Here is a 27640-nt window from a genome sequence, read left to right on the forward strand (position 1 = left end):
CCTTCTTGCTAAGGTTCACACTTATCAGCTGTGGAATTAGATTTGATCTTTCTATTCATGCAAAATGAAGCAGAGCAAACAGATTCCACTGTCCAGGTCTCAGCATTAATGATAACTTAAAAACAAAACAAAAGTTTTTAACTGATTCATGATGTGCTTAGTAAGTGTTACCATAAGTGGATAAGGGAAGAATAATTAAGAACTAATGAAACAGAATTGTTACTGCTATATTTGAGGTTATAGAGTGGCAGTATACCAGTGCCCCCTTCTCTTACTTTTGTGGCTGTTTAAGGGAAAGCACGTGCTTTTTCAAAATACAGTGTAGGAATCACCTAGGAATAACTGTTGCACAGGCTGAAGTAACATAAGTGGAGTTCAATGAGAGTGAGCATAAAGCTAAACTGCTACTTATACTTCTCATTACAAAAATCTTCCATAGTGGGTGATTAGAAGATTTCAACCTAGCAATCATGATTATTGTTACAGTTGTGAACACTAGATGGAGATGTTGATCCATATCCTTTCTACTTCTGTAAACAAAACTTGTATTGTCCACTCCTGTCACAGAAAAATCCGTACTTTGATGTGGCTTCTGTGGCAAGTCTTAAGTATCCAGCTGGGCTAGAATGTGGTAGATGTAGACAAAGAAACTGTCAATCTCCACAAGATGATTATCAATTTAAAAAAGTTAGTGTTACAAGTAAAAAGTAGAGTCATTTATACATTTCATTGTATTTCAAGCAGTATGCGCTGTTCCTGTTCTGGTGGATATCCCTGACTGTCTTCCATTTATTGTGTACTTGGGAAGAAAAGCTTGGGGAGAAGGTAGGGCAGCAGTCCCAGTCTACTTAGCCAGCCAGATTCTCCAAGCTATATTCCCATATACAGATTTGCTATGTGCTATAGTCCCTGCTTGCAACCTTTTTGGTTCTCTTCCTAATTTTTGTCCCTACCACTCATAGTTAAGCATTTGTTGGGCATGTGGTTACAAGTTTAAGAACTTTCAAGAGTAAGAAAAAGGATAGCACAGACGACACATTTTCACAGGTATTCACAATACCTGCCCCTTCCCTCAGTTCATTCACAGAGGGATTCATATTGTGCTAAGTACATCAGCATGAGCATCTGTCCTTGAGACTGCAGTGGTGTGCTATAATTTATCTGCTTCATGGTGAGAAGAAGTTTAAGGTGTACTTCATGACTTCATGCTTTCTGTTGCTATAATACCTACCTCCATGGTTATATAGAAAAAATAAAATCCAAGATTGGTCAAGTTGTAAAATAAGACTTCAGGGCTAGGAAAAAAATATTGCATAACAATAGGTCAGGAGAGGGCTACAGGTATATCATCACTGAACGTCATAGAGGACTTTCTAATGAATAAAAGCCATGCTTTGTTTTTTGTTTCAGAAGTGTTGGTTTTGAGCACCATTCTCTCAATAGGACTGCTGGATTTTTAAAAAAAAAATTTAATTGCTTTTGGTTTTGCTTTTTGTTTTCTTTTAAACACTGGTCACTTAAGTGAAAATGAAAATTGAGCTTTCTGGAACCTTATAGTCAATCTACACTTCGCACTTGATAGCCAAAAGGTCACACAAAAATTGGTAAGTTTCTACACAAATTGTTAAAGACAATGCCTCTTGAAAAAATTCTTTAATGCAGCATTAAAGAACAAAGACAATACTGTCAGAGGTACCAAAGTGACAACATGCCATGAAAAGTTCCAGGGATTAATCAAATCACAAGATTCATCATGCTGTTATGCCATTTTGCCCTACCTTGGCAGGAATTAAGACCTATCTGCTGGAGCAAAAGTCAAGAATATAGTTCTAATTTCATATTCTTTACTGTTTATGCCTCTAGAAATGCCAGCTAGCATTGCTAAACTGCATTTTAATGAAAGAGGAACTACTTCTCAAAGCTTACACTGACTTCCAGCTCAGGTAAGATGCTCATTTACGCAGTAACTAGAAGCCACAAGGTGATGCTCTTAATCCACACCTCGACAAGAAGATAAATTTCTTTCTTTTTCTATTCCTTTTTAATATCCCACAGTAGGAACATATGGAGAAAAGCATGTTTTGTAATAATGTCAATTTGGTGTTTGCAGCAACCTCACACACAAACTACGGTCTATAATTATAAACAATTTTTTCTGAAATAAGACATGTTACCTTCAGAAAGTTTGAAAGAAACGATCTTTCTGGGATAACCAGTCCAAACAAATGGTTAAAAATCCAAGGAAACAAAATGAAAACACTACAGGTGAGCTATCTAATAATAAAATTCTGTCACTGAACACCTAGTAGGCAATTCTACGTCAAACTAATTCTTCAGTTTTCCTTGATAGGCACATGCTGGTGCAATGCAGTTGTCCATTGTGCACACACTCTTGCCCCAACACATTTGTTCAGAGGTAAAACTATTCCATGTGTACATATTTACTATGAAGTGAGAGTGGTCTTCCAGGAAGTTGTATATGCACACACGCACTACAAGGATGGCTGATGAATGCAATAAAAATAGACACCTTGTTACCTTGTATATTCAACAATATTAATACATGTATGTATACTCATCAAAATATTTCCATAAATGTACACATATAAGTATTTCTTAGTAAAATGAATGGCAATCCATTTTCCATGGTGTTTGTGAAACCTCCACGGCTGGAAAACAAAAAGACTGGAGAGATTTTCCAAGGGATGTAGCTCTGACAGCATGACTAATTTATTCCTTTTTTTGCTCTTCACCTTTAGATTCCATTAGCACTTCTTGCCATTTTTTCTCCATCTCTTTTTTGCAATTCAGGAAGGCATCTTCCAGACGCCTCATGGAATTGGTCAGGTCTGGGTTGGTACGCATTACTACCATGTCATATGCCATCCAGGTTGCCTGCACTTTAAACCAAAAGATATTACCAAGACAGGAATTTAAAAAAAATAAATAAAAAAATGCAGTGGCTGATTCAATAAAAGAATAAAGGATGTTGATTATTATTAGATCAGACCTTATGTCAGAGAAGGCCTATAATAAAATAGCAGAAACTGCTCACAGTAATGCTCAAAATTAAAAAATATATATATGTTTGGTGTTACTTTTTTATAAATGTCTCAAAATACTTCAGAATGGAAGCATACAGATGTAAAGTACAAAAAGGAAATGGACACTTTTACCTGATGTTTACAACAAAATGGGTAATTAAAAAAGGTGTAATGGACTTTTTTAAAATGAATGAATGAAACCCAAGAATTCTAGCTCCAGACCAGTAACAGGAGGCTTATGTTAGGTGAGGAAAAGAAAAGCCAAAGATCACAGCACGGAGATGGAAAAACAATTAAGAACAACCTGACTAATGAGATCAGTTCTTAAATTTCATTCTTTCCTTTTTGTTTTACTGTAGTTTTTTCAACAACATTCCTAAATCATCATTAATTACATATAATCTAATTATCAATTTCCATCCACTTGTGTTAGTTGTACAGTTTCTGATAGAATTGTTGCAGAATATGAAGAGGAATATGTAGTCTTCTCCATACATAAAATTAAATTTGTAAAGAGTCATCCAACAGGATCATTGTCATGGACTGACTGAAGAGTTACTGTGTACTCCACCATTTTTCAAAATTAAATTTTCATTTTATGTTTTTATTTATGTTTTAATCTTTGTAAATTAAATGCCTTAATATTATTTCTGCTTTCAGCCACCACTCTGAACTAAGCATCATCTTAGTGTTAATGCCCAATTAGATTATTTGCACTCTTTTTCTCTCAATTAAGAACATTAGGGCATTTGCTGATGGCAATTTCTTTCCAACTAGATTTCTATCACATGAGGAAGTTCACAGCAATAAATTTAAATAATTAATAAATCTCCAGTGTCTTCGCTCTACTAGACAAATCCACACTGTTCTTACTACAGACCTTTACCTGTCATTTTTTCCATTTCCTCCACAAGCTTCTCTAAGTCTCTGTTCAGGTCCTCTACCATCTTTACCACATTATCGTAATTCCTGTCCTGAGGTTCTGATCTGGCCATCTGCAAGGAAAGCAAGTATTTCATACTTTATTTTACTTTGAGGTGAGTTGATTTTAACAGCTGAGGGGAGACGATATTGGAATACAGATTAATAATACAAAATGTGTGAGTTTCTCCGTTTACACGTTAAGCCATTAAGAACCTGACCTGGAAGTTACTGGTTACCAACTGTATGTCGCATGCTTCCTTCAATCCATTTCAAAAGCAGCTTAAGCAGAAAGAATTACGCTGAAATGTGCTGTATTTGCGTGAGGTAAATATTTTGGTATCTGTAATGACAATGATTACCGTGTCAAAGGGATCGTTAGAAAACGTTGTCTATTTTCCTGTTACGCTCGCGGCGTTTTAACGGCACGCCCGGCCTCACGGGGACGCTGAGGGCTCTCAGCGCACCCCCGCCTTTACCAGCTGCCCAAAATCCCGCGGTTTGTCCCCAAACCGCCCCGTGCCGTGCCACCCTGCAGCCACGGCCCCGTCCCACGGCTCGGGGCCCGCCGCAGCCCCTCACGGAGCCGCCGGCCCCGCCCCGCCCTCACCCTCCCCGCTCCCCGCCGCCAGCGGGGCCCGCGCGCCACAGGGGCGGGCGGCAACGGGACACGAGAAAATGCCGTGCCGTCCTCCCCGCCCGCCCGCGGGCTGAGCCACCCCGGTAAATGTTGTGGTTCGCGGAAGCGAGCGCTGCGGCGGCGGCGAGGTAGGCGGCCGAGGGAAGGGGCGGGGAAGGACACGGCTCTTTTTTGGGGGGTGGGCGGCTGTCGCGGGGCGTCCCGGCCGCCTGCCCCTCCTGCCACAGCGGACGCCAAACGTAGTTGGCCTTCCCCGGAGGCCGGAAGGCAGGAGGTAACCCCCCCTTCCCTGCTGCCGCGGCGTTTCGGTGTTGGGGAACCTCAGCTCCCGGGGGCTGTGCTGCCTCCGGCTGGGCACCCGTGTGTTTGTCTGGCGCTGCCTTCCCGTGTACTGCTTCCTCGCTCCATGAAAATCTGGGCAGCAAGCATCCTCTGCTTGTAGAATAATTAATGTGCGCACGCAACTCCAGTAGCTTAGTAATAGTACCTTGCTAGTGCATAATGCTAAACGGGCTGAAATCCATTTCCAGGGGCACTGGCAGACGGGAACAGCATGTTTTCAACGTGCCTTGGTTTATTTGTCTTCTTGCCAGTCCTTTAGGACGCGGAGATGTGGTAGAGGGTGAATTACAGGTCAAAAATGTGTTGTTACATGGAAACAAGCATACTTTTATGTAACAGTGTTACATTAGGTGAACTTTTGTGATACACATACTCTTAAGTGCTTGTGAGGTCTCTGTTGGCATCCTTGCCAGGGAAGAGCTGGCTTCACTGCTTCTTTTTGTGTGAAGCGATGCAATTTATTCAATACTTAGACTGGGTGTTTAGGCAATTGTACTTCTGTTCAACAGCTTCCAAGTTTTGCCAAGAGGAGCTGTTGTGTTCTCACTTGGAAATGTGAACAATGTAAAAACGCAGTGGCAAAAAAAATGAACTTAGGAGGAAAATGTGTCTATTTAGCAGAAAGAACATAAGAAGCTGAAAGAGAAAAGGTAAAAGTAACTGAAGAATGTGCATTGCATGCCTATTGTGCTCAGGGTGTTAGTTGCTAAGGTCAGGAGCAACAAGAAACCACACAAAGCTGAAGGGAATGCAAATGGTATGTGCTGCACCTAACTTCCAGTCTAACAGTTCGTCAATTGATGACTACTGATTTGGGGAACCCAGTGAGCTCTCGCTCTGGGAAATTCTTTATTTGAAGAAGAAAACAAGAGATTCTAGCTCAGACGCATGTTATCTAACTTCTGTCATTTGACAAAGATGTGAATTAGGAGCTGGGCTACCCTTTATACCTGTCATGTAGGGAGAGAGGGTTTTAGTGCTTGAACTGCTTACAGAAGTGCCTATGACCTTGTGCTAACTATAACAGAGAGTCTGTGGCAGTCATACTCCTAACTTTGTTTTTCATCTCTGTCAAATGAATCCAAGCCTCTGGGCCTGGAAAATCTGCCAAAGAAGCCAAAGGGGAAAACTCTACCATAACCTACTGAGCTTATGTACTTCGAGCATCTAACCATCCTTCAGGATCTTTCCTGAGCATCTGGTTTGAGTAGGGAGGGCTGACCACCAAGGCAGAGACTGTAAAACTGCAAAGGAAATTTCCATTTAGATTCAGGAATAGAGTTGGGAAAGGTACAGTCTAGTTTGGCTGGAAAGTGGGTGGAAAAGATTACTATTAGTTGTGCCTCACATTAAATAGTGGAAGTGCTGGCAAATTACTGGACCTTCAACTGGCTGATGAGAATTAATCTTTTGATCTTTTAGTTTTTGTATGGAAGAGCTCTTTTTTTCCTCCTCATTTCTCTTCATGTAATGCAGCTCCTCCTAGTCTTCATTCTTATGGAAATTTTTAATAACAAAAGCAGTAGGGATGAATTGAAAATCACAGTAGAGATACTATTTTCAAGAAAAATCGAGGCAAATGAATTGTTCTCAAGTCAGAATATCTTGTCATCATGAGAGGCAGAGCTCCTGAGGCAGAAGTGACTTGGGATAATGATGGGAATGTTTCTTTCACTTCTAGATCATCTCTTCTGATTCTTACCCTGCTCAGGGACAAATGGCTAGCTTGTGGAACCAAAGGAAGAGGTACTAAGCCTTTCAACCTCTGTGGGCTTTGTCTGACCAAAAGATCAGTCATGATCCATCATCTGTGGGCATGGTTTTCAAATCTTACAGTAGGATGTGAAAGTAAACATCAGAAAACTTACTGCCTCTAAATTACTGCAGAAAAAAGTGTGGATACAACAGCAAGATTAAACAAGAGGATCCCTTCATATGAAGCTTACTTTCTGGACCAGTGACAGTTTTTTGGAGTTTGCTGACTTTCTGGAAGTTAAACTAGAAAAGTAGCAGCCTGCTGAACAGTCTCATCACATAGGACAAAGACTGAATGGTTTGTGGCTGCATTGCCACTCAGTCTCAGAAGCATGTTGTTGAGGTTACTTAGCAGTTGTGTTTGGTTTGGATGGTTGCTGTGTGTGGTAAAGAGGATGTTTTTGTTAGCAAGACTGACAGTCCATCACCTTTCAGTGCGCCTAGTCATACATAAGGAAAAAATTGCATAAGGAAAAAAACATTAGGACATTTAAACAGGCAATGTTTTCTTTGTGGATGTGCACACAATAGAAGACTTGTAGCAGAAGTTTGCTTTTCACAGGACAATAAACGACTGCTGTCCCTTAACCAAACAGGGGGAGGGGGTTATGGATCTGTGAGGAAGACTATAGTTGAAGTCTGAACTCTGAACTGTTAAAACATCTTCTCCAACCAGTCTGACTGGCATCACAGCAGAAAGATTGACTGGGGAAACTAAAAGCAACAGGGGTTGCTACTTTTGCATATGCATACCTTGAATATTAACCCCATGCCTTTCCTACTCTTTATTTCTACAAGTTGGGGGCTGTAGAAATTGTGGAACAAGGATCAAAATGAGAAAGACTATCACTTATTATATTCTTAAACAGTATATTTGTTCCCCCAGCTGCCCTTAGGGAAAGTGCCTCTGGAAAGCAACATATTTCAGTAGAGAGGACATTTAAATGAGGTACTATTCTTTGCAATTTATCTGCTTCTTAATGAAGAGTGAGGTATAGATCCTCATATCTTTTACTTATTCAACTTATATGTACTGTTGACAGTCAATGCAGGGTAGCACCAGAACAGGAGGAAAATAGAATCATAGAATCATAGAATATCCTGAGTTGGAAGGGACCCTTAAGGATCATCAAGTCCAACGCTGTCAAGAGAGCCTTAGCCTATGGTCTGCAGCTGTAGTGATCTTTGTAACTCGAGAAAATTTTCAGTCTAGAGGATTTCTGCTGATTTCTCGGGGTACAGAAGTCCACATTATGTGACTATTTCACTAATATTATTTTGCTCGCTTCTGCCAGGCTCTGTAGAGATCAAGCCATAAAGAGATCCACTCCTGAGTTTAACCATTCTTTACACCTAGAAAGTAAATGCCAGGTGGAACGATAATCCCAGAGAGAAGTTTGAGAGGTACTGCTGTACAGATACATTGATATGCAATTGCTACTATGGATAAATTAACTACTGTGTTTCCCTATCTAAAGCTATTGCCTCTACCACAGCTAAAAACTTCCCAAAACTAATTTATACAGCACCAAAGTGTTAATAGGAATAAATCAGATCTGCTCAAACAGTTGTCAGAGATCATATGATTTTTACCTATCCAAAGCCACCAGTAGAGCGTCATGACTGTGCACTGAACTTTGTCTCTCAGTGGTAGGTCTCATGTTGCTTCCTCTTGTAATACAACTGCCTCCCACTAGTGTGAAGTAGGTAAGCAAATAATCTTCTACAGGCTCATATAATCAGGAGTCAGGAATCTGAAACACAAGATGTTTTGGTGAAACACAAGATGTTTCGGTGATAGCTGAGGGCAGTCTTTGAGCTGACAGGGGGAGCCTACAGCCCAGCAGCTGGGACTCAAATACACTGGTTGGTTGGGAAGGAAGTCCCCAGGGCAGAAACGCTAAAGAACTGAAACATAATGAAGAGTATACCCCATGGCTGCTCAGGACTGAGGGCACTGACAGAGCTGAACAGGGACTTCAGGGGCATGGTAACAAGATGAGATTGCAGGGTGTGTTCTAGAATATTAACAGGATTTATTGGGGAGGTTAGGATGGATTTTGAAGGGGCTTTGTAAGTGCAAGTCATTGTGGAGCTTCCCACACAGGGCTGTGTGGGAAGCTCCAAGCTGGGCTACTGAGAGGAAAGGGAAAGGGAAGAGCTGAACAGCAGAGATGGAAAATGCTGACAGAATGCACGGGCAGCCTGAGCAAGAGGGATACAAGAAGCAAGTCTGAATGTGAAAAAACCTTGCATTGCAACTATCTGTTTGGGTATTATTCATCTTTTCTCCCTTTGTTCAGTTGCATGTTCTCTACCGGGTTGTGTTCCTGATAGAAAGTTTTTTCAGCATCTGGAATTTTTTTTAGGGGGGTTGTCCAAATGTTGTGTTCTGAGAACCCATTTTATTTCTAAAGATGAACCATTAATCTGAAGTGTGCAGTTTCCGTTTGTTATGTTAGCCCGTCCCTCTTGATGGGCGCTTGCCTGCCTTTCCAATTATGCTCGAAGGTCCCGCCCAAGGAGTCTTTGCTTTGCCTGTGTCTGTCATCAGTGGGTGAGCAGCTGGTGTGTGCAAGCCAGGCAGACCCGTTTTACGAGTGTGTGCCTACCTGTCAGCTTGTGTGTTGGATTTAGGCTCCTGCGATACCCCTGGGGAGACAGCCGAGAAAACCTCGAGGAGTAAAGAACTGCAGCTGGGCAGGTCAGGGGCAGGCAAATCAGTGAGGAGGAACTTAGTCATAAGAATTACAACTGCACGAGGTAACCATCAGCATTATCAGGAGTGGCTTCAGACAAACAGGGAGCTGGCAGCAGGTGGGTTCCAGGAAAAGAGTACTGCAGGGCAAGAGAAGTGGTGTGATTGAGGTAAGTGAGAGAAAACGCTGCCAGAAGACTAGCTGATGAATATTTAAACATTTGAAAAGACTTCTATTAACATAAATGTGACCTGAACTAGGATATATCTGCACTGTAAAATTTATACATCTGTATGTGTGCTTACTGCTTGTACAGAAGTCACTTATACATCTCTGTGATAAAATCTTGTCATAATGGTATTGGGGTTTGAGAAAATAGGGAGATACCCTCTACACACAAGTTGATGAAATAATGAAATAACTTCTAGGCACATTTTAAACAGGGAAAAAATAAGAAAGGAAATAAGTACTGTTTAAAATTAGTTTCAATTCACTGAAATAATGCAAGGCAATGCAGTGCCCGTGAATGTAAATATGTTCAGTGCTCAGTTAAGTAATATGTGCCTAGGTGTGGATTCAGAATTGAGTAGCATTTGATTTGTCACTACTGCTTGATTGTAAGGAAACTAAATAATCCTACGTGGTGCGGGTATCTAGCTTTTTTCTGTGTATTTACCTGTTTCCATCTATGTGTGCGCACACATAAGCTACTTAAGCATAAAGACAATCTACATTAAATGCACCAACAGCCAAAAGTTAAGGACTTGTGAAACTAAAGTTATGTGCACAACTTCAGCTAAATTTCCATATGGCTGTGTGTCTATGAAAGCAGGTTCACATCGTTTCTTAAGCCATTATGCAGCAACATGACATGCAGTATTTTTATCAGGCAGTGTTTTTTTTTTTTTACAAGAACTACATGTGCATGTGATCCTTTGAAAAACTCTCAACTCTTCTAATGCCCTGGTATGGCTTTTTCTGTCACAATATTTCACAATATCTATATTATGTTTGTACTAGGGTTTGGGTACAGGCTTAGTGCTTGCAGCTACTACCAAAATCAGTGAAAAACATACAACATGGCTGGTGCTTTCAAAAGTAGCCTGTGATTTTGGAACTACAGAAAGGAAGGTCATGGGTAAATGTATGTTTGCGAACCTGGCCTCTAGGCGTTTCATATTCTTTCTCACTAATGGCTTCAGGTTAATGTATTTGTTACTTTTTTTTAATTATTATTATTATTATCTTATTTTATCTATTATTTTGCAGGCTACCTATGAGGAATATTTTTTGTGGCCTTAGTAAAGGGGAGTGTGATTAAAATGTATGTTAGTATTTCAGAAACTATATGAGGGCTTATCTGTATTAGAAAAAAATATTTTTGTCTTAATCACCATTTAGTTTCTGTACTGTTTCACACTTCTCTGCTCAGGAATTCCTCATGATGTACAAGTAAATTCATTTTTTTTGTGAGATGATCTGAGTTTAAGCAAAACTTAGCACCATAAGATCTTGCATATCTCCACTGACATGGTGCCAGTTTGGACTAATCTCCTTAGGATAAAAGCACAACAGTGCAGAGTCCTCTTCACTCATACTTTTCAGTGCAGTGGTGACTGCTGACTTCACCTGTTTTTTCTGCTCCCTTGAAAAGGAGCCAGGTTTGCCCTAAGTGATCCACCTGCCCAGGTAGTAGCATGAACCTCGTTACTTGCTTTTTTTTTTTTTTTTCCATGGTATATCTATTCAGAAGTAGTCATCCTGATTTTCTTTAACTCCTTAAAATACTTCAGTAGCAGCTAGCCTAGATTTGATGTTCAGGTATTGCTTCTAATTTTGGACTAAGAGAAAATTTTGAGTCACTGTATGGGATTTTTTGAAATACTTTGTTTTTTTATAGAGTGTTACAGCTGCCACCTGATGCAAAAGTGAGTTAGAATACCAATCTTTATAGCTGAGAAATTATGACAGCGAGTGCAGCAAGCCACAGGGCATTATCAGTAATCCCTGTTTGGGACAGAAGTGAGGTGGCTCTGGTATGTTATTACCTGTACTGACCAGTCAGAATTTCCCATTCTACACGGCAGGAGATGCTGCTCAGACTAAGTAGCTCAGAGGTGCCTTATGGTGAGATGGCTCAGTGGGTCAGGGAAGCCTTGCAAAAATGTCATGATCTGCCTGGCTGTTGGAAAAGTCACTAAAGTCTTCTGAAGGCAGAAGGGACAGGACATGCAGGCTAACAGGTGCATAGCTTTTTGTAGACATGAAAGGTATCATGTTGTTCAGTTTGAGACCCGTGGGAGCTGTTTTTTATTTGTTTTGGATACTGCTTTTGTGTAAAAGTGTGGACACTGCTGGGAAGAAGTCTCTATTTCTCTGCTTGCTTTTCTGTGGTATTTTTCTTCTCCCTCTCTCACATTCAGTGTGCACAGCTACCTGGCTATCTGGAGCCCAGACACTGTGCTTTCACTGCCATTTTGGTTCCTAGCAGCTCCCTTCCTTTCCAGCTGCATGACCTGAGTTGCGTGCTTGCACTCATAATGTCTGTCATAGCCTTGACCGGTAGCAATGTTCAAAGGTCATATCAAACAGAAAGAAAATAATAAAAGCAGTACAGAACTGGAAAAGCTTGTGTATAGATCTACTGCCGCAAGGAATAAAATAGGAGGCATTATGATTAAAGTTTTTTTTTTGTCATTTATCAGTCAGGCTATTTAGTATGCTAGATTGAGGAGAATAATTACTCATCTGTTCCTTACCTACCTGCAGTCATATTACAGTTGGTCCTAATGATGAGTGCAAGAAAAACATTTGGAAGCATATTCTGATAATAAAGTGGTGTGCAATTATGCAAGTCAGGAAGTCTGATGAAATGTTAACTTCCACATCAGCTCATAGCACAGTTTAAAAGGTTTAATGAAGATCTGAATTAATCTTAGCCTTTAATTTTATCATATTTAATTAATTTAATCACCTGTTCCTTTAGCCAGAATAGCTATACAGTACACATGGATTTGTTTCAACAATGGGAACTGATGTTGCAAGTCAGATACACAGTTTGCCAGTGAATGTACCACGAGTACATACAGCATCTTATTTTCCTGAATGTGTCAGCCAGTTTGTGTGCACAGTTCTCAAGCCAGTTATTCCCATATATTCCATTGACATGTAAGACTTTATGTTTCTGTTACTTCACAGTCTTCACAGCAATGTCTGTCTCTTAGGCTTCTTGACTTTCAGGTGCTGGCACTTAAATAAGCGTAAATTGAGCCTGATGAAAAATGCAAGAGATCATTTATTTTAGGGCAATCACCTGCTCAATTCATTCTACCACATTGCCCTGTAAATGCTTGTGCTAGCACTAGAGGGACAGCATGAACATGAACATGGGAATGAATGACAGGGAATGGAAAAATTTGTAGCAGGGCTTATGTTGACATACAGTGCCTGTGGCTTGGTGCTGACCCAGGGAATGGTGTCATGATACAGCTTTAGACAAAATAGCCATTCAATATTCTGGGTAGCGGAAGATCCCTGTTCCTGCTTCTGGATGTATGGTCTTGCCACTTCCTTGAGCCTGTGTTGGCACTTGTTAAATTGCTTGGTGAACTAGTACCACCCACAAAAATGGTAGTAAAGTACCGTGCCTAAGTCTAAGGGCAGCTACTTTTGCTATGTCTAGCTACCACAGTCTTGATTATATATTTATCTTGGATGTGGGGCTTTGGATTCAAGTATTGGCTGAAGAAAAGCTTGATTGTTGTTGTTAGGGTTCACATGGAGCCACGTTGTATCTGAATGTGGTTAGTAATACATTGAGCATTACTCTTACAGGCACTAGCAAAGCTGTATTTCCTTTTGCCACAGCAAAAGCTCCCATGTCTCATCAGATCTTTTCAGTGAAACTCCTGTCCCCTCTTTCTGAGCCCTTATCAGGGAAACAGGTGCCTTTTCAAAACTTGTTTACCGAGAACTTCACAGCCTCCTGTTGCTTCCATTCAGTTCCTTGAGTTGAGGAGCTTTGTTGAGAAAAGCTAATTTGCATTCTGGTCAATGTATGAAGGGGAAGGTGTCTTTCAGGAAGTCTTGAGAGCCTGAAACTGTACAGAAACATATCGCTGTTACCTTGATCTTTGGCATTCTGAAGGAAGAGTAGCCTAGTACTGTGGTTGTTACCTACCATGTTTTATTTTTATATTTCATTACCAATTAATTTTCTTGTATAAGGTGTACAAGCACAACGGCACATCAGATCTGGTGGAAAAAAATGCTTGTGGTAGGAAAAAAAAAGGAAATTCAAGGATTTGTGTAAAAAACAAAAATCATGAGTTTGTTGAAACAAGCAGAAGGAGAAGGAAATCAGAATAACCTGAAAGTCTAGATAGGCTCAGGCAAGGAGAAGCAAATGTATTTTTAGAAGTAAGCAATGAAGAGAAATGAAGATCCAAGAGTTCCAGGTAGTAGATTTTAGTATATGCAAAAGAGTACTTAAAAAAAAAAACAAACACAGTGGAATAACTAAACTGATATTTACTTGTGATTGCACAAGTTGTCCAATACAAATTCTAAATTGAAATAATACAGGATAAGTTTTCCAGGTGCTCATGATTGAAACAACATGGTCTTGGCACAACATAAGACAGACAAGGAAAAATACAGTTCCAATAAGGTATAGGTTTTGAACCTCTTAACATATTTTCGTTCCCTGTATCCTTGCTTTATGCTGGAAAACTGACTTCATATATTAAAGTAAATATTTAAGCACTGTCTGTATGCTTTCTGCTCTGTGGTGACAATGCACCTGTAAATTTAAAAATGTTGGTTCCACATAACCTCAATGGGTGCCTTACAGGTATGCTGTAAAAAATGTTTATTAAATATATAAGAAGATTAGATATGTGAGATGAGATCTGTGTATTTCTGAGTTAGCAGAACAGTCCACAAGAATGCTAACTCAGGATGGAAATGCAGGAACTGCAATGTTGTTAATGTTTGACCAGCAAGCCGCAGAGCTAAGTACAAGAATTCATTTGTTCTTGGCCTGGAAAGTAGCACTGAAAACCTTTTCAGAATTATATCACTAAGTGCAGCTTCTTTTTCTACTTCTCTGAGTTTTGGAAGAGGGTAGAGTGTGAATGGACTTGTCTACTCTGACTTTTACATTGGTAACACCAATGCGTCTCTGTAAGCAGTAGCAACCAGTGGGAGTGCCAGTGCAATTAATGCGCCAGTGATTTTATTTCTGGATTACATAGTTCTGCCTGGGTATGGTTAGAAAATGCATGTGCCGCCCACTGACATTGCTAATGGCAAGTACCTAAGGTAGGTAGGAACCTTTTTTACAGAAACGGGAGCAGTATATACGTGGTTGCTGCATCAAAGCTTTTTTTCGTGGATCTTCGTGACTGTATGAACATGTTTCTGCATAAGTAACAGCTGGTATACCTGTGCTTATGTGAGCCTGTGCATGCACCTTGTTTAAATATAAGCATGCATTTCTAATGAGCATCTGCACAAAGCAAAGCTATTGACTAGTGGTAAGATAGAGCTTGGACTGTTTGTGATTTAGATTATGCAACATGATTGCTTGCTAATTGTCCTAAAGTCAGTTGTCCTGTGATGCCATCATGTCTGTTCCTACTTGTCTTTTGTATCTGTGTATTTGTTTGAGAATGAAAGAAGCTAGGAATGTTCCTCTTAGGGTGATGCCTGTGTATTTGTGTGTAAGTATGTTCATGTGTTATAGCCGAGGTTGTTTGACTTTGTCTGCTTGTTTTCAGAGTTTACCTGAAAAGCTTGGAGTTATTTCTGTATCATTGATATTTTTGTAGCCACACCCTGAAAGCAGGTGGATTTGCTGACATATTAAGAATCAAAGGAAATAAAAAATGAAGTAGACTTTTTTCAATATCTTAAAAAGCAGATATACTCTGTTTTCCTCTTTCCATTGCATATTTTTTACAGCTGATAAAGCATAAATTCACCCCTTAATTTTAAGCATGAGAACAAGCTCTTTAATGTTTTATCTATCACCAAGTTCCATAAAGCCATGTTAGTATAAATAAGGATCCCATATTACTATTAGCATTTGTTGTTGCAAATAACTGCCTTAAACCCATAGCCAATAAATAAATAAATGCTTCCAGGAAAAAAAGTCCCAACGTCTATAAAACATTCTAGCTGATACTGTTTGTGAAGCTAAGTCTTAACATTTGGCAATAATATGAGTTGTGATAAGAACTCTAGTCAAGCATGGCAGACATTCTGTATTCATACTTCTGATTTGTTCATTTATTATGGACCAGAAGATAACCTAAGTAAATCTGGCATCTAAGAAGTGCTAGGCTCTTTAAATATGATTGAATTAGTGACTATGAATGTTTGTGCATATGACAACCTTTAGACCTATGGGTACCCAATTATTTGTGTAGCACTGCAGAAAAAAAATAATCTTAAATTCTCATTGATTGTGCAGTCTCCAGTTCATGGGATTTGATAGTGGATATTCCATGTCATTCTCTAAGCCTTGAAGTCCCTGTGCTGTTTCTTCACATTACTACTGAACTTAAGGGGTGGAAATCTCAATATTCTTTTCACTAATTGTTTCCTAAATCATCCTTCCTCCTAACAAATTTCATTAATATTCTTCATGTCAGTGCAGACGACAGAGGTTGGAGAATCGCTTGCTTGTGATTGAACATGGCAGGGGATGTGAAAAGATTCACACGCATGCTACTGGAATGCAACAGCAATGACAAGCTCTGTGGTAAGATTCACAGATTCCTTTAGCATCTTTCCTATGCTGAGCTTTGCTGGCCAGCTTTGCTAAAAGGGGACCAAGCTCTTTCCCCTCCTGCACTTGCATCCCAGCCCAAACAGAAGGATTTGACCGACCCTGGCAGCCAGGAGGGCCAACCGTGTCCTGGGGTGCATCAAGCCCGGCATCGCTAGTAGGTCAAGGGAGGTGATTGTCCCGCTCTACTCTGCGCTGGTGCGGCCTCACCTCGAGTACTGTGTGCAGTTCTGGGCACCACAGTATAAAAAGGACATGAAACTGTTGGAGAGTGTCCAGAGGAGGGCTACGAAGATGGTGAAAGGCCTGGAGGGGAAGACGTACGAGGAACGGCTGAGGGCACTGGGCCTGTTCAGCCTGGAGAAGAGGAGGCTGAGGGGAGACCTCATCGCAGTCTACAACTTCCTCGTAAGGGGGTGTCGAGAGGCAGGAGACCTTTTCTCCATTAACACCAGCGACAGGACCCGCGGGAACGGGGTTAAGCTGAGGCAGGGGAAATTTAGGCTTGACATCAGGTGGGGGTTCTTCACAGAGAGAGTGGTTGCACACTGGAACAGGCTCCCCAGGGAAGTGGTCACTGCACCGAGCCTGTCTGAATTTAAGAAGAGATTGGACTGTGCACTTAGTCACATGGTCTGAACATTTGTGTAGACCTGTGCGGTGTCAAGAGTTGGACTTGATGATCCTTAAGGGTCCCTTCCAACTCAGGATATTCTATGATTCTATGACCTTTCCCTGCATTGTCTCAAGGTGGAAACTTCTGTGGGGATTCCAGCCTTTATGGTGGGATTCATCTCACATAATTTTAGCTTAGAGTATTTCTGCGTTGAATGAATCATAAAGGTGAGATTAAAATGTCATGACATAGTCAATAGGATTCTCTGCTGTTTTTCTAAGGACCGATTTTGTGAGATTTTGATTTCATCACTTAATGTCATCTTTGGAAACTGAAATGGTGCCTTGCCCCAGTGCAAAAATAGCACCACCCCCAAATCAAGACAGTCAATTACCTGCAACATCCTTGTTAATTATAGTGTTTTTGGGTCAAATTCTAAACCAGATGATCCCACTCTTTTTTCTTTAAAATGCTCCCTATAGTTTTAATGGAAGTAGTTGAACCTGTATAGCACTGTTGTTTAGATTTGTGATAGCACAGCAATGTCCTGCCCTTCCTATATCCCTCCTATCCCTCTGCCAAGGCCAACTATGTTTCACTGGTGGGATACTTACACTCATGGTTACAGTTCCTCACCTCTATTAAGGCATCTAAATAAGTGACCTGAGGTGCAAGAGTCCCAATGGCTTCATGAGGTTTTAAATATTCAGCACCTTTGAGGAATAGAGTTGCAGCACTAAAAGTGTTCAGTTGTTATTCCAAGGAGCAGCGGGTGAACACCCACACACACCTTTAGGGTTGAAGTTTACTGAAATGATTCATTACTGCTATGTAATACATAATTTGTGCATATCAGGTAATGCTGCACACAGTCCTTTTCAAAACAGTGATGCTTATGCCTTGGCTTCCCATTTTCTTTGTCTGCTTGTAGTTGTGCGTGAATATCAGACCGAAGTGATTGTTGTCCCAGCTCTCCTTGTGGGTTTTTTTGTCATCCTGCTAACCGTGATCCTTTGGCTCCATTGTCGAGGCTTGCGAACAAAGCGGGAGGGATCTTCAGCATCTGAACAACAAGGTAACCATCATAGTTTTCAGAGAAAAGCATGTTGGTTTCAGTGGTCCATGTCAATCCATTTCCTCACTGCTTGAGCCATTAGGCAATACTATTTCTGAAGAGCCTGAGTGGTATCCAGCAATCTAGTGAACATAAAAGTTGGGGAACCCTCATTTACCCCACTTGAGGTAGCAATAATGGAATTTGTAGTGCAGATGGTTCTCAACAAACCTGAACCGACATACCATACTGTGGTAACATCATGTGAGATCTGCAAAGTGTGCTTACATAAGAGTCTTCATGGATGCTCATGCAAGGAGAGTTTCATAGAGGTATGACAGTCTTTTGGATGCAGATCACACCTAGTTAACTTGTTATATATATTGTCATTTAAGAAATTGCATTTCAAACTCCTGTATTCCACTTCTTATGGGGACGAAAAGAGAGAATGTGAGAAAAGGGTTGTCATTACCACAACCACATGCTGCTCCGTGGAAAGGAAAGTCCAGTTCTGAACTGTTCTTGTTTCTGCACAGGAAAAAAGCGTCTTCAGCCTATATTAAAGGAAATAACTGAAAACAAAGATAAGGTGTTTGTGGGAGCACCCTATGTGTGTCTCTCTCGTAACAAACAGTAGTTGGTAATAAAAGAAAAAACGGCTGTGGCTTCAGCACATGGGAATCAAATACAAATTGTGTCTTACCCAGAAAGTAAGTTTATACAGTTAAATACAGTACAGGTCTCCAGACTTGTTCTGCCTTTTCGTCAAGTCAAGTGGGAGATAAAAGATCTTGAACGCCTCAGGGGCTGGGATAAGTAAGATACACTAATATTTCTTTACTTCATCCTGATTTCCAAAAACAGTATGGAGCAAAAATCAAAAGAACATAAAAAAAAAAAAAAAAAGACAATAGGAGGGGCATTGCCACCTACTGCAAAAGTTCATCCCTTTGGTTTTATGCATCACATATATTTGTTTTTGTCAGTGAATGACAGGAACCAGCAAGAATCGAGCTTACCTAAGAACCAGTATATACAGATGAGTGAAACAACTGTGGAGAACCTGCTAAATTCTGCATCCCTGACTCTGAAAGAACTGGAGATACCACGAGAGAAACTCTTACCAGGCACCTTGCAGGTGATAAAACATGGTCGGTATGGGAGCATCTACAGAGCAGAACTGGAAACTGGAAACCCTGGGAAGACTACGACTGTCATATTGAAAGCCTTACAAGGTAAGGCACATGGCCAGAAAGCATTTTGTTACAGATCTGTGTATCAAAGACATGATGTTGGTCAGAACTTTGCAGTCATTACTAGGAGAGATAGAGCTGTGTTCAGTAATATAGCTAGTCATAGTAGCATTTTGATTGGACCAAAGAAAACTGCAGTCATGTTGATTTTTAAGTTACTTGCCCTTTTCTTTGCTGCCTCCACGTGGTGCTAGACTGGGATTTCTTTGATTCTTTCAGATCTGGCTGGTCTCCAGGAAGTAAAGGATTTCCTGGGAAGGATTAAATTCCATCAGAATCTTGGCCATCATGAGAACCTGGCTGAATTAGTTGGATGCTGTGTAGACCGGTTCCCACTTTATATGATCATGGAAGATGTGTCTCTTGGTGACCTGTTGACGTTTCTATGGACATGTCGGAAGGTGAGTCAAAAGAAGTGATGACAGCATATCTTCTTAAATTGCTTATGTGCATATCTATGTGTAAATCACGTAAGATTCTTTTCATCTCTCCATGCATCCAATCTATATCAATCTAAACTATTTTCATCCCCCAATGATGTTTTACAAAAGTCTGAGCTGGTCTATAAATAGTGTATTTCTGTATAGATGTGCTGTAGTTTGCAGAAGTTGGCATTTTGTAAGTAGAAGTCCTACTTTGCAGGCCATTGGAGTTCCTTGAAGAGTTAAACAGGCATTCGAAAAAAGAGTGAGAAGTGATACAGCTACTTGGATTTCCAAAAGTTTCAAATGAAGTCCCACTCCAAAAGCTTTTAAAGAAACAGAGTACTCATGACAATAGGGAGAAGGTGCTTGAATGATAACTAATTGATGAAAAGACAAGAAACAGAGGATAGGAGTGAAAAGTACTTACAGTGAAGAGGGGTCACCCATGAAGTTCTGCTGGGAAATGTGCTAGGACCTGGTGCTTTTCATTGTATGTGTCAATATCTTAGAAAATGGGTAGCGAATGAGAATGAGGTGGTGATGGTTGACAATGACAACAGTCAGTAAGGGCAGGGGCTGACCTTGAGCAATTGCAGAAGAACAACTGTCCAATAAAAAGAAACAGATGAAATTCAGCATAGACATAAATGAAATAATACAGAAGCACAAAAGCAATCTTGGCTTCACATACATACTGATGGGCCACTGCTGACAAGATGTGAAATCATGGGACCGATTCTATGAAAACATACACTCCCTTGAAAATATTACCACAAGCCAAAAAAAATAAGCTAAATATTAGGACATTTCTTGTCTAGACTTGCAATGCTCTGTGATTTCAATAGTGCAAGGGAGTTGCTGAGCACCCAGGCAATGCTTTGCAATGTCAGCACTTTCCCAGAGGCTGCTCTGGAGGTCCAGCTAGAATAAGACACTAAGCATGCTTTGTGAATGACAGAAATGGGAGATGTGCAACCCCTTGCTTCTGTGATTTGTTTCCTACGCTTTTATTTGATACTTCAGAAGTTTAGAAAGCAAGACAACAAAATCAATGGTGCTGTCTAAGTATTTTACATCACACCCCTCTTACAGTGCTGTTTCCGTAAAGGAAAGGTTTGATGTCTGGATGCAGGACTCAAATACATACTAAGGAACTTTACAGTTGGAGGAGATGCTGACTCCTTGAGGGTGGAGAGGCCTTGCAGAGAGATCCTGACAAATTAGAGGGCTGGGCAATCACCAACTGCATCAAGCTGAACAAGAGCAGGTGCCAGATTCTGCACCTGGGAAGGGGCAACCCTGGCTATACATGCAGACTGTGTGACGAGAGGCTGAAGAGCAGCCCCATGGAAAGGGATCTGGGGCTTCTGCTTGACAGCAAATTGAATATGAGTCAACAGTGTGCCTTGGCAGCCAAAAAGGCCAACTGTACCCTGAGGTGCGTCGAGCACAACATTGCTAGCTAATCAAGGGAAGTTACCTACAGTACTTTGCCTGGTGCAGCCTCACCTCGAGTACTGTGTGCAATTTTGGGTGCCACAATAAAACAAAGACATAAAATTGTTAGAGAGTGTCCAAAAGAGGGATAAGAAGATGATGAAGGTTCTAGAGGGTATTGCATTAAGGGGCGTAGCCGATTAACCATTATGGATCTGGTCAGATTCAAGGAACTGAACTATCATGGTCTGTCCTGGTTTCAGTTAGGACAGAGTTAATTTTCCTCCTAATAGCTGGTATGGTGCTATATTTTGGATTAGGATGGGAAGAGTGCTGATAACACACTAATGTTTTAATTGTTGCAGAGCAGTGCTTACACCAAGCCAAGGACATTTCAGCTTCTTGCTCTGTCCTGCCAGCGGGCAGGCTGGGGGTGCAGCAGGAGCTGGGAGGGAACAGACCCAAAACAGCTGAGCCAAACTGGCCAAAGGGGTATTCCATACCATCTAGGGTCATGCTAAACAACATATAGGGGTGGCTAGCTGGGGTGGGGAGGCCGGCTGCTTGGGGTTAGGCTGGGCATTGGTCAGTGGGTGGTGAGCAATTGCATTGTGCATCACTTGTTTCGTACACATTATTATTAGTAATACTATTATAATCATTATTGTTATTATTATTTTCCTGTCTTAATAAACTGTCTTTATCTCAGCTCACAGACTTCACTTTCCCATTTCTCTCCCCCATCCCAGAGAGGGAGGGGGAAGGGTGAGCGAACGGCTGTGTGGTGCTTAGCTACCAGCTGGGTTAAACCACAACACGGTCGCGGATTCACCAACAACATAGCACACCCTCACTCTAGCTGCATTCAATGAGAACTATCACTGCTAGGAACAATGCAATTAAGTGCAATTTATTACAGCAACAGCTACACAGGTTCTTTGGATTGCCGATGATAAATTCACCGTCTGCAAAAGCAATCTAACATGCATGAAATGCACAGGTGCACAGCCTGGCTATTAATGCATTAAAAGGCACAAAGACTCTAGAGATTTCTAAGTTTCTGCAGAGATACCTGGTATAACCAAGTCTTCAAATCTTACCCCATGGTGTCCCAGTGGAGGGGGGAAGAGAAGCTCAGCCCATTGACTGAAGTCAGAAGGTATCCTTCCTGATGGTATCTTCCCTAACATCCCCTTTCTCTTAAGCCAGTTTATATTATTTTCTATCTCTTAGGTGGAACTTGAGTGACTCTAGTCAAGCATATCTTGGTTATTACTGGTAAAGTTTTCTTGCTTTCATTTAAAGGTATAGGCTCTGAGAAATTCAGAGCATGTGCTCAGTGAGGGGTGGTTGCACCTTGGAGGCAGGTTGCTTTGGGGATGGAAGTGTGTTTTGGTATTATAATGATATTATAATGAGCAAAAGTTCACTAGAGCACAGCATTTTGTCAAAATCATGACAGGTTGTTGTCTCAGTAGCAAATGTGCAGTTTATCGGTCTCAGTGTGCACAAGAACAGTCGAGACCTCATCTTGTCACAGAGCCTAGCCACGGTGTCTCCACTCTGCTCTACGCTCCACACTGTTCCTTAGAGCCAGCACACCAGGTACCCCTAGTGCAACAGAATCTAAGGTTGGAAGCCTAGGGAACGGTCAGGTAGTGCAGCTACACTCCACCCAGAAAGCTACTTCAATGATATACATTTTCTTTAAAATGTGAATATTAGTTTAATTTTCCTAGTTACTTTAGTCCACAGAGGGCAAGACATATGAGGAGCAGCTGAAGTCACTTGGTTTGTTCAGCCTAGAGAAAAGGAGACTGGGGGGAGGCCTCATGGCGGCCTGCAGCTCCCTCACGAGGGGAGCAGAGGGGCAGGTGCTGAGTTCTGCTCTCTGGGGACAGCGACAGGACCCGAGGGGATGGCATGGAGTTGTAATGGGAGGTTCAGTTTGGACATCAGGAAAGGTTGTTCACTGAGAGAGTGGTTTTGCACTGGAAGAGGCTCCCCAGGGAAGTGTTCACAGCACCGAGCCTGTCAGAGTTCAAGAAGCATTTGCTCAACACTTCCAGATGCATGGTTTGATTTTTGGGTGGCCCTGTGTGGAGCCAGGACTTGGACTTTGATCCCTTCCAACTCAAGGTATTCTGTGAATTAGTAAGAGAGGAATAGAAACAAAACACTGCTATGTTATTGTAGAAATCTGTCATTCTCCCACCTCAGGGGCACTAAATTCAGAGGGATTGTTCTTTGTCTTGTTCAGCAGAAAGACAAGATAGTAACAAATAAAGCTTATAAGTGCCATGGTCAAAATAAACAAGCGTATATGATTTTTCAGAAAGTAGGGGTTTAACCAATGGAATTCCTTTCCATCAACTAGTGTGGATACTTAAGCTTTATATTGGTTCAAGACAAGACTGAATAAATTCACTGAAGATAACCTGTTAAAGTTTACTGAACATATTGAAACCATAACCATCTTGGGAAGTCTTTAGACTGAAAATTGTTGGGGGTGGAAAACTACTCAAGAAAAGCAACATATGCTTACATTGTTCTCTCTCTCTTACTTTGGTATCCAACTAGGGTTAGTGTTACAGACAGGGGAGTAAGAGAGATGGACTGTCAGTCTCATCCCAGATATTCATTTGTATGTTACAGACATGCTTTTCTACTTGTCAGTCTAATTTGTAGTATTTAATTCACTCATATATATTTCATTCATATGTATTTGTCATTCTTTACTGGTATTCTGCCAATTTTGTCTAACCTATTCATCTCTTCTCTATACCTCGGTTTACTCATCAGTCTCTAGTGTGCCAATCTTACCCAGCATACCATATATCCATCCTTGTACCCCTATCTTTCAGTCAATTTACAGTCAGTCTATGAAATTAGTTGAGGGAGCATAAGATTATACATGTAAAATACTCATTTTATTAGATTAAAAGGAAACGAGGGCTAGAGCACCTGTCCTATGAAGAAAGGCTGAGAGGGCTGGGAACATTGAGCCTGGAGGAGAAGGCTCCAGGGAGACTTCATTGAGGCTTTCAGTACTTACAGGGGACTTATAAAAAAGATGGAGAAGGAATCTTTTCTCAGGTAGATAATGATAGGAGAAGTGGGAACGTTCTTAAACGAAAAGAGGATAGATTTAGACTAGATATTAGGAGGAAATTCTTCACTGTAAGTGTAGTGAGGCACTGGCACAGGCTGCCCAGAGAGGTTATGGATGCCCCATCCCTGGAGGTGTTCAAGGCCAGGCTGGATGGGGCCTTGGCCAACCTGATCTAGTGGGTGGCATCTCTGCCCATGGCAGGGGGGTCAGAGTTAGATGAACTTTAAGGTCCCTTCCAAGCTAAGTGACTCTGATTTTATGAAGTTTTTCAGTACCCTCCAGCTATGATCCAAGATCTGCTCTTTTATCCTAGGATGTAATGACAACGAATGGTATCCCCTATGACCTCACTGAGAGGCAAGTATATGAAGTTGGACAGCAAGTTGCAGCAGCTCTGGTAAGTCTGCTCACATTTGCTGCATTTTTTGCTTCCTGCTTGATTGCAGCACAAGTCTGCATGGTGGCTTAAGTTTTCTTAGCCTAAGCTGTGAGGATGTAGTTTGTTAAAGCTGAGCCAAATATGATGGCATTATTTTGGTAAGCATATACCTCTGTTCCGCGCTGTGGAGGATGGGTGCAAGCTCAGTAAAAACTTCTGTTGATTAGAATTCCTTTTAAAATGATGGTCTCTTCCTCTTCTAACCTTTTAGGCATACCTTGAACAGAAGAAATTGTTCCATGGTGACATTGCTGCCAGGAATGTCCTTCTTCAGAGCAGCTTCACTGCCAAGCTGTGTGGTTTGGGGCTGGCCTATGAAGCTCATGCAAAAGGTGCCAGCTCAGTCACAGGGATGGTACCAGTAAAGTGGCAAGCACCAGAGCGGCTCCTGAAGAAACCCCCTAGCATTAAGGCAGACATGTATGATTTTATTTTTGGACTATACATTAACCTATCAGTCAGATCTGTCTCTTTCACTTCGTCATGTATCATTTCATGTCCTGAAGTTTACAGTAAGGCATACCTATTCTCAGTGCAATGCTCTGCTTTACATCTCATACCTTTTCTTCTCATTTCTGCAGGTCATGCCTAGTCATTTGTATATGTTTAAGCTTGCTAGCTAGCTAGTATGGAAACTTAACACTGCTTTGTTTTCTCTTCTTGCAGCTGGTCTTTTGGAATTCTACTGTATGAAATGATTACATTAGGTAAGAAGATTTAATAATAATTAAAAAAAAAAATACAGAAGGAAGCAACAAATTAACAAGTTCCAAAATCTCAATTTAAGAATGCAAAGTTGGGGCATTTAACTATGCATCCTGTTTTTTTCCATCTTGCAGTGTCTCGATAGTTGTTTTAGCCTTTCTCTCAGTGTGAATTGTGATAGGAAATGAATGGATTTTGGTAGGAAATGAAGACATTCTTACACAGAAGCTGCTACCTTTATCTCACGGTTTTCTACTGTTACTCCTTTCCCCTTCCAGGTGCTCCACCATATCCTGAGGTACCACCTTCTGACATCTTGCCATACCTGCAGAGACGGAACATTATGAAACAGCCTTCAAGCTGCCAGCAAGCCATGTAAGCCACTTGCTTTATGGATAATTGAAAGTGAGATTTGCAGAGATAGATGGAAGTGGAACACACAAAACTGGATCTTAACAAAGATCTCTAAGTCTAGACTGTACAAAATAGAAACCTGATAGTTGAGGAGACTTGTTCTCATGCCTGCCACATCTTACTGAAACCTTGACTGCCAAAAACTCTCTTACCTGCTTTTGAAAATTGCTCTTGTTCCTGTTTCTTTCTCTGCCCTTGAATTTTGTTGCTCCACTGCTTCCATGCAAGGCACTGAGCTATTCTAGAGTAATCATTCTCCTGTAAATCTCCAGAATGATCTAAACATCCACAGGGGAGATCTGAGGCATCATACTTCCTCTCGTGAAGACTTTTTTTTTTTTTTTTAATTTAATATTCATAGGCTTTTTAATCTATAAGAATCCCAGTTACTGTTTCAAAAGGTAATGCCAAATGTAATCTTTTCCCCTTTTCCCATACTCACAATTGACAACCTGGTAAACAACTGTAAGTCTGCCTTTGTCCTCACACATTATTATCTGGTTGCGAATTTCACTGAAAGAACTTTCAATGAAGCAGAAAAAGAGGAAGCCTCTAGACATGCTAAGTACAATATGATTTGACTGTAGTAAAATTTGGTGTTGGTGCTTTTCATTCCCAGCTCCTCTCTCTTCTTCATCTTACAGGTACAACATCATGAAGTCCTGCTGGCAGTGGAATGCAACTGACAGGCCTTCTCCTGCAGACCTGATTGAGTTGCTACAGAAAGCTGTAAAGACCAGCAATGACCATGCGGTACTGCAGGTGCCTGAGCTAGTGGTGCCTGAACTCTATGCTAATGTTGCTGGTGTTGCAGTAGATAGCCTAGTGAGTGAATACACTGTACTCTGAAGGACCCTTTCCCATATTGGTAAAGGAGTCATCTCTGAATTTGCCCTTTCTAGACAGTTTGCAAGCTCAGAATGAGGTGTGTATGTTGTGAGGGATCTCTTTGTTTTTCAGTCACATGATATATTTCAGATCTCTGCTCCACACCTGAAACAACAAACTACCAGAAATAATAATATTAAATCACCTCGTTGATACCACTTTGATAGTGGTCATTTGAAAGCAAAGTTGATCTAGGAAGCTGTAGCAAATGGAAGGACAAATTTCAGTTGAAGGATGTTTTGGGAAATACATCCTCATCTTGCTGTCCTGTAAAATTGCATGATTTAGAATATGTTTCTGAGTTGTATTCAGAAGAGGAGGTATCCTGAGGAATATTGTATGGGGCACAGTCCTATTAGAAAAAGTGGACTGAGTAGGTAACGTAAATGGGTAGTTTTCTGTCCATTACAATTACACATTCTCCAAGGACCTATTGAAGTTAGTTGTATTCTTGCCCATTAAGTGTTCAATAAATGTCTTATAAATGGATAATGTTAAGTGTCCAATAAATAGATAATTTCAGAGCAAGCTGAAGACTTGCAGCATCCTACAAAGCCAAAACTAGGTTTGTTAACCACATAGGATGCATGTCTGGAAGAAAAAAAAAAGAAAAAAAAAAAGAATCATAGAATCATAGAATATCCTGAGTTGGAAGGGACCCTTAAGGATCATCAAGTCCAACTCTTGACACCGCACAGGTCTACCCAAAAGTTCAGACCATGTGACTAAGTGCACAGTCCAATCTCTTCTTAAAAAAGAAGAAAGGTTATGTGAAAAAAAGCTAATCAATGGCTCTTCTGAAGGGGAGTATTCATCCTGCAGGAAATGTTCAACCATTAGTAGTACATCAGCATGGAGATGGTTATATACTAAGAATATATAGCTGTACAAAAGAGCTTAGGTTCTTTTTTTCCATTAAAATTTATTAATCCTCCCAAGACACTGTAATTGAAGTTTTCTCCTCTAAATGTAAAATAACATGAATAAAACGTGTTTGTTTGTTTGTTTGTTTGTTTTTCTCTGTATGGTGTAGGCTTTTAACAAAACTGTTTACTTCCAGAAATAAAGGGAACTTTGGTTTATTATGTACATACATCACCACT

The 27640-nt window shown here is 40.8% G+C and overlaps 2 protein-coding genes across 10 annotated transcripts; one reads left to right on the forward strand and one right to left on the reverse strand.

Moving 5' to 3' along the window:
* Positions 1-1636: 1636 nt before the first annotated feature.
* SYCE3 (synaptonemal complex central element protein 3) lies at positions 1637-4601 on the reverse strand. 2 transcript variants are annotated; one of them, XM_013093124.4, is made up of 3 exons: positions 4328-4601; positions 3931-4039; positions 1637-2900 (listed from the first exon to the last, which is right to left on the reverse strand). In XM_013093124.4, exons 2-3 carry the CDS (start codon positions 4037-4039, stop codon positions 2731-2733), a joined length of 279 nt encoding a protein of 92 aa, XP_012948578.1. In that variant the 5' UTR covers positions 4328-4601; the 3' UTR covers positions 1637-2730. The 2 variants fall into 2 exon arrangements, with proteins under 2 accessions (XP_012948578.1, XP_027305693.1); XM_027449892.3 differs by lacking the exon at positions 4328-4601 and adding an exon at positions 4187-4327.
* On the forward strand, positions 4592-27542 carry STYK1 (serine/threonine/tyrosine kinase 1). Of its 8 annotated transcripts, none has more exons than XM_027449889.3 (10): positions 4592-4733; positions 16063-16167; positions 17742-17885; positions 18851-19099; positions 19337-19518; positions 24405-24488; positions 24742-24950; positions 25197-25237; positions 25514-25610; positions 26294-27542. In XM_027449889.3, exons 2-10 carry the CDS (start codon positions 16101-16103, stop codon positions 26496-26498), a joined length of 1278 nt encoding a protein of 425 aa, XP_027305690.1. In that variant the 5' UTR covers positions 4592-4733; positions 16063-16100; the 3' UTR covers positions 26499-27542. The 8 variants fall into 8 exon arrangements, with proteins under 8 accessions (XP_027305690.1, XP_027305689.1, XP_027305686.1 ...); XM_027449888.2 differs by having other exon boundaries at positions 4596-4733; positions 16058-16167; XM_027449885.3 differs by lacking the exon at positions 4592-4733 and adding an exon at positions 4740-4879 and having other exon boundaries at positions 16058-16167.
* Positions 27543-27640: the final 98 nt, after the last annotated feature.

This window comes from Anas platyrhynchos, chromosome 1 (assembly GCF_047663525.1).
Source record: "Anas platyrhynchos isolate ZD024472 breed Pekin duck chromosome 1, IASCAAS_PekinDuck_T2T, whole genome shotgun sequence".
In the NCBI taxonomy this organism is placed as follows: domain Eukaryota; kingdom Metazoa; phylum Chordata; class Aves; order Anseriformes; family Anatidae; genus Anas; species Anas platyrhynchos.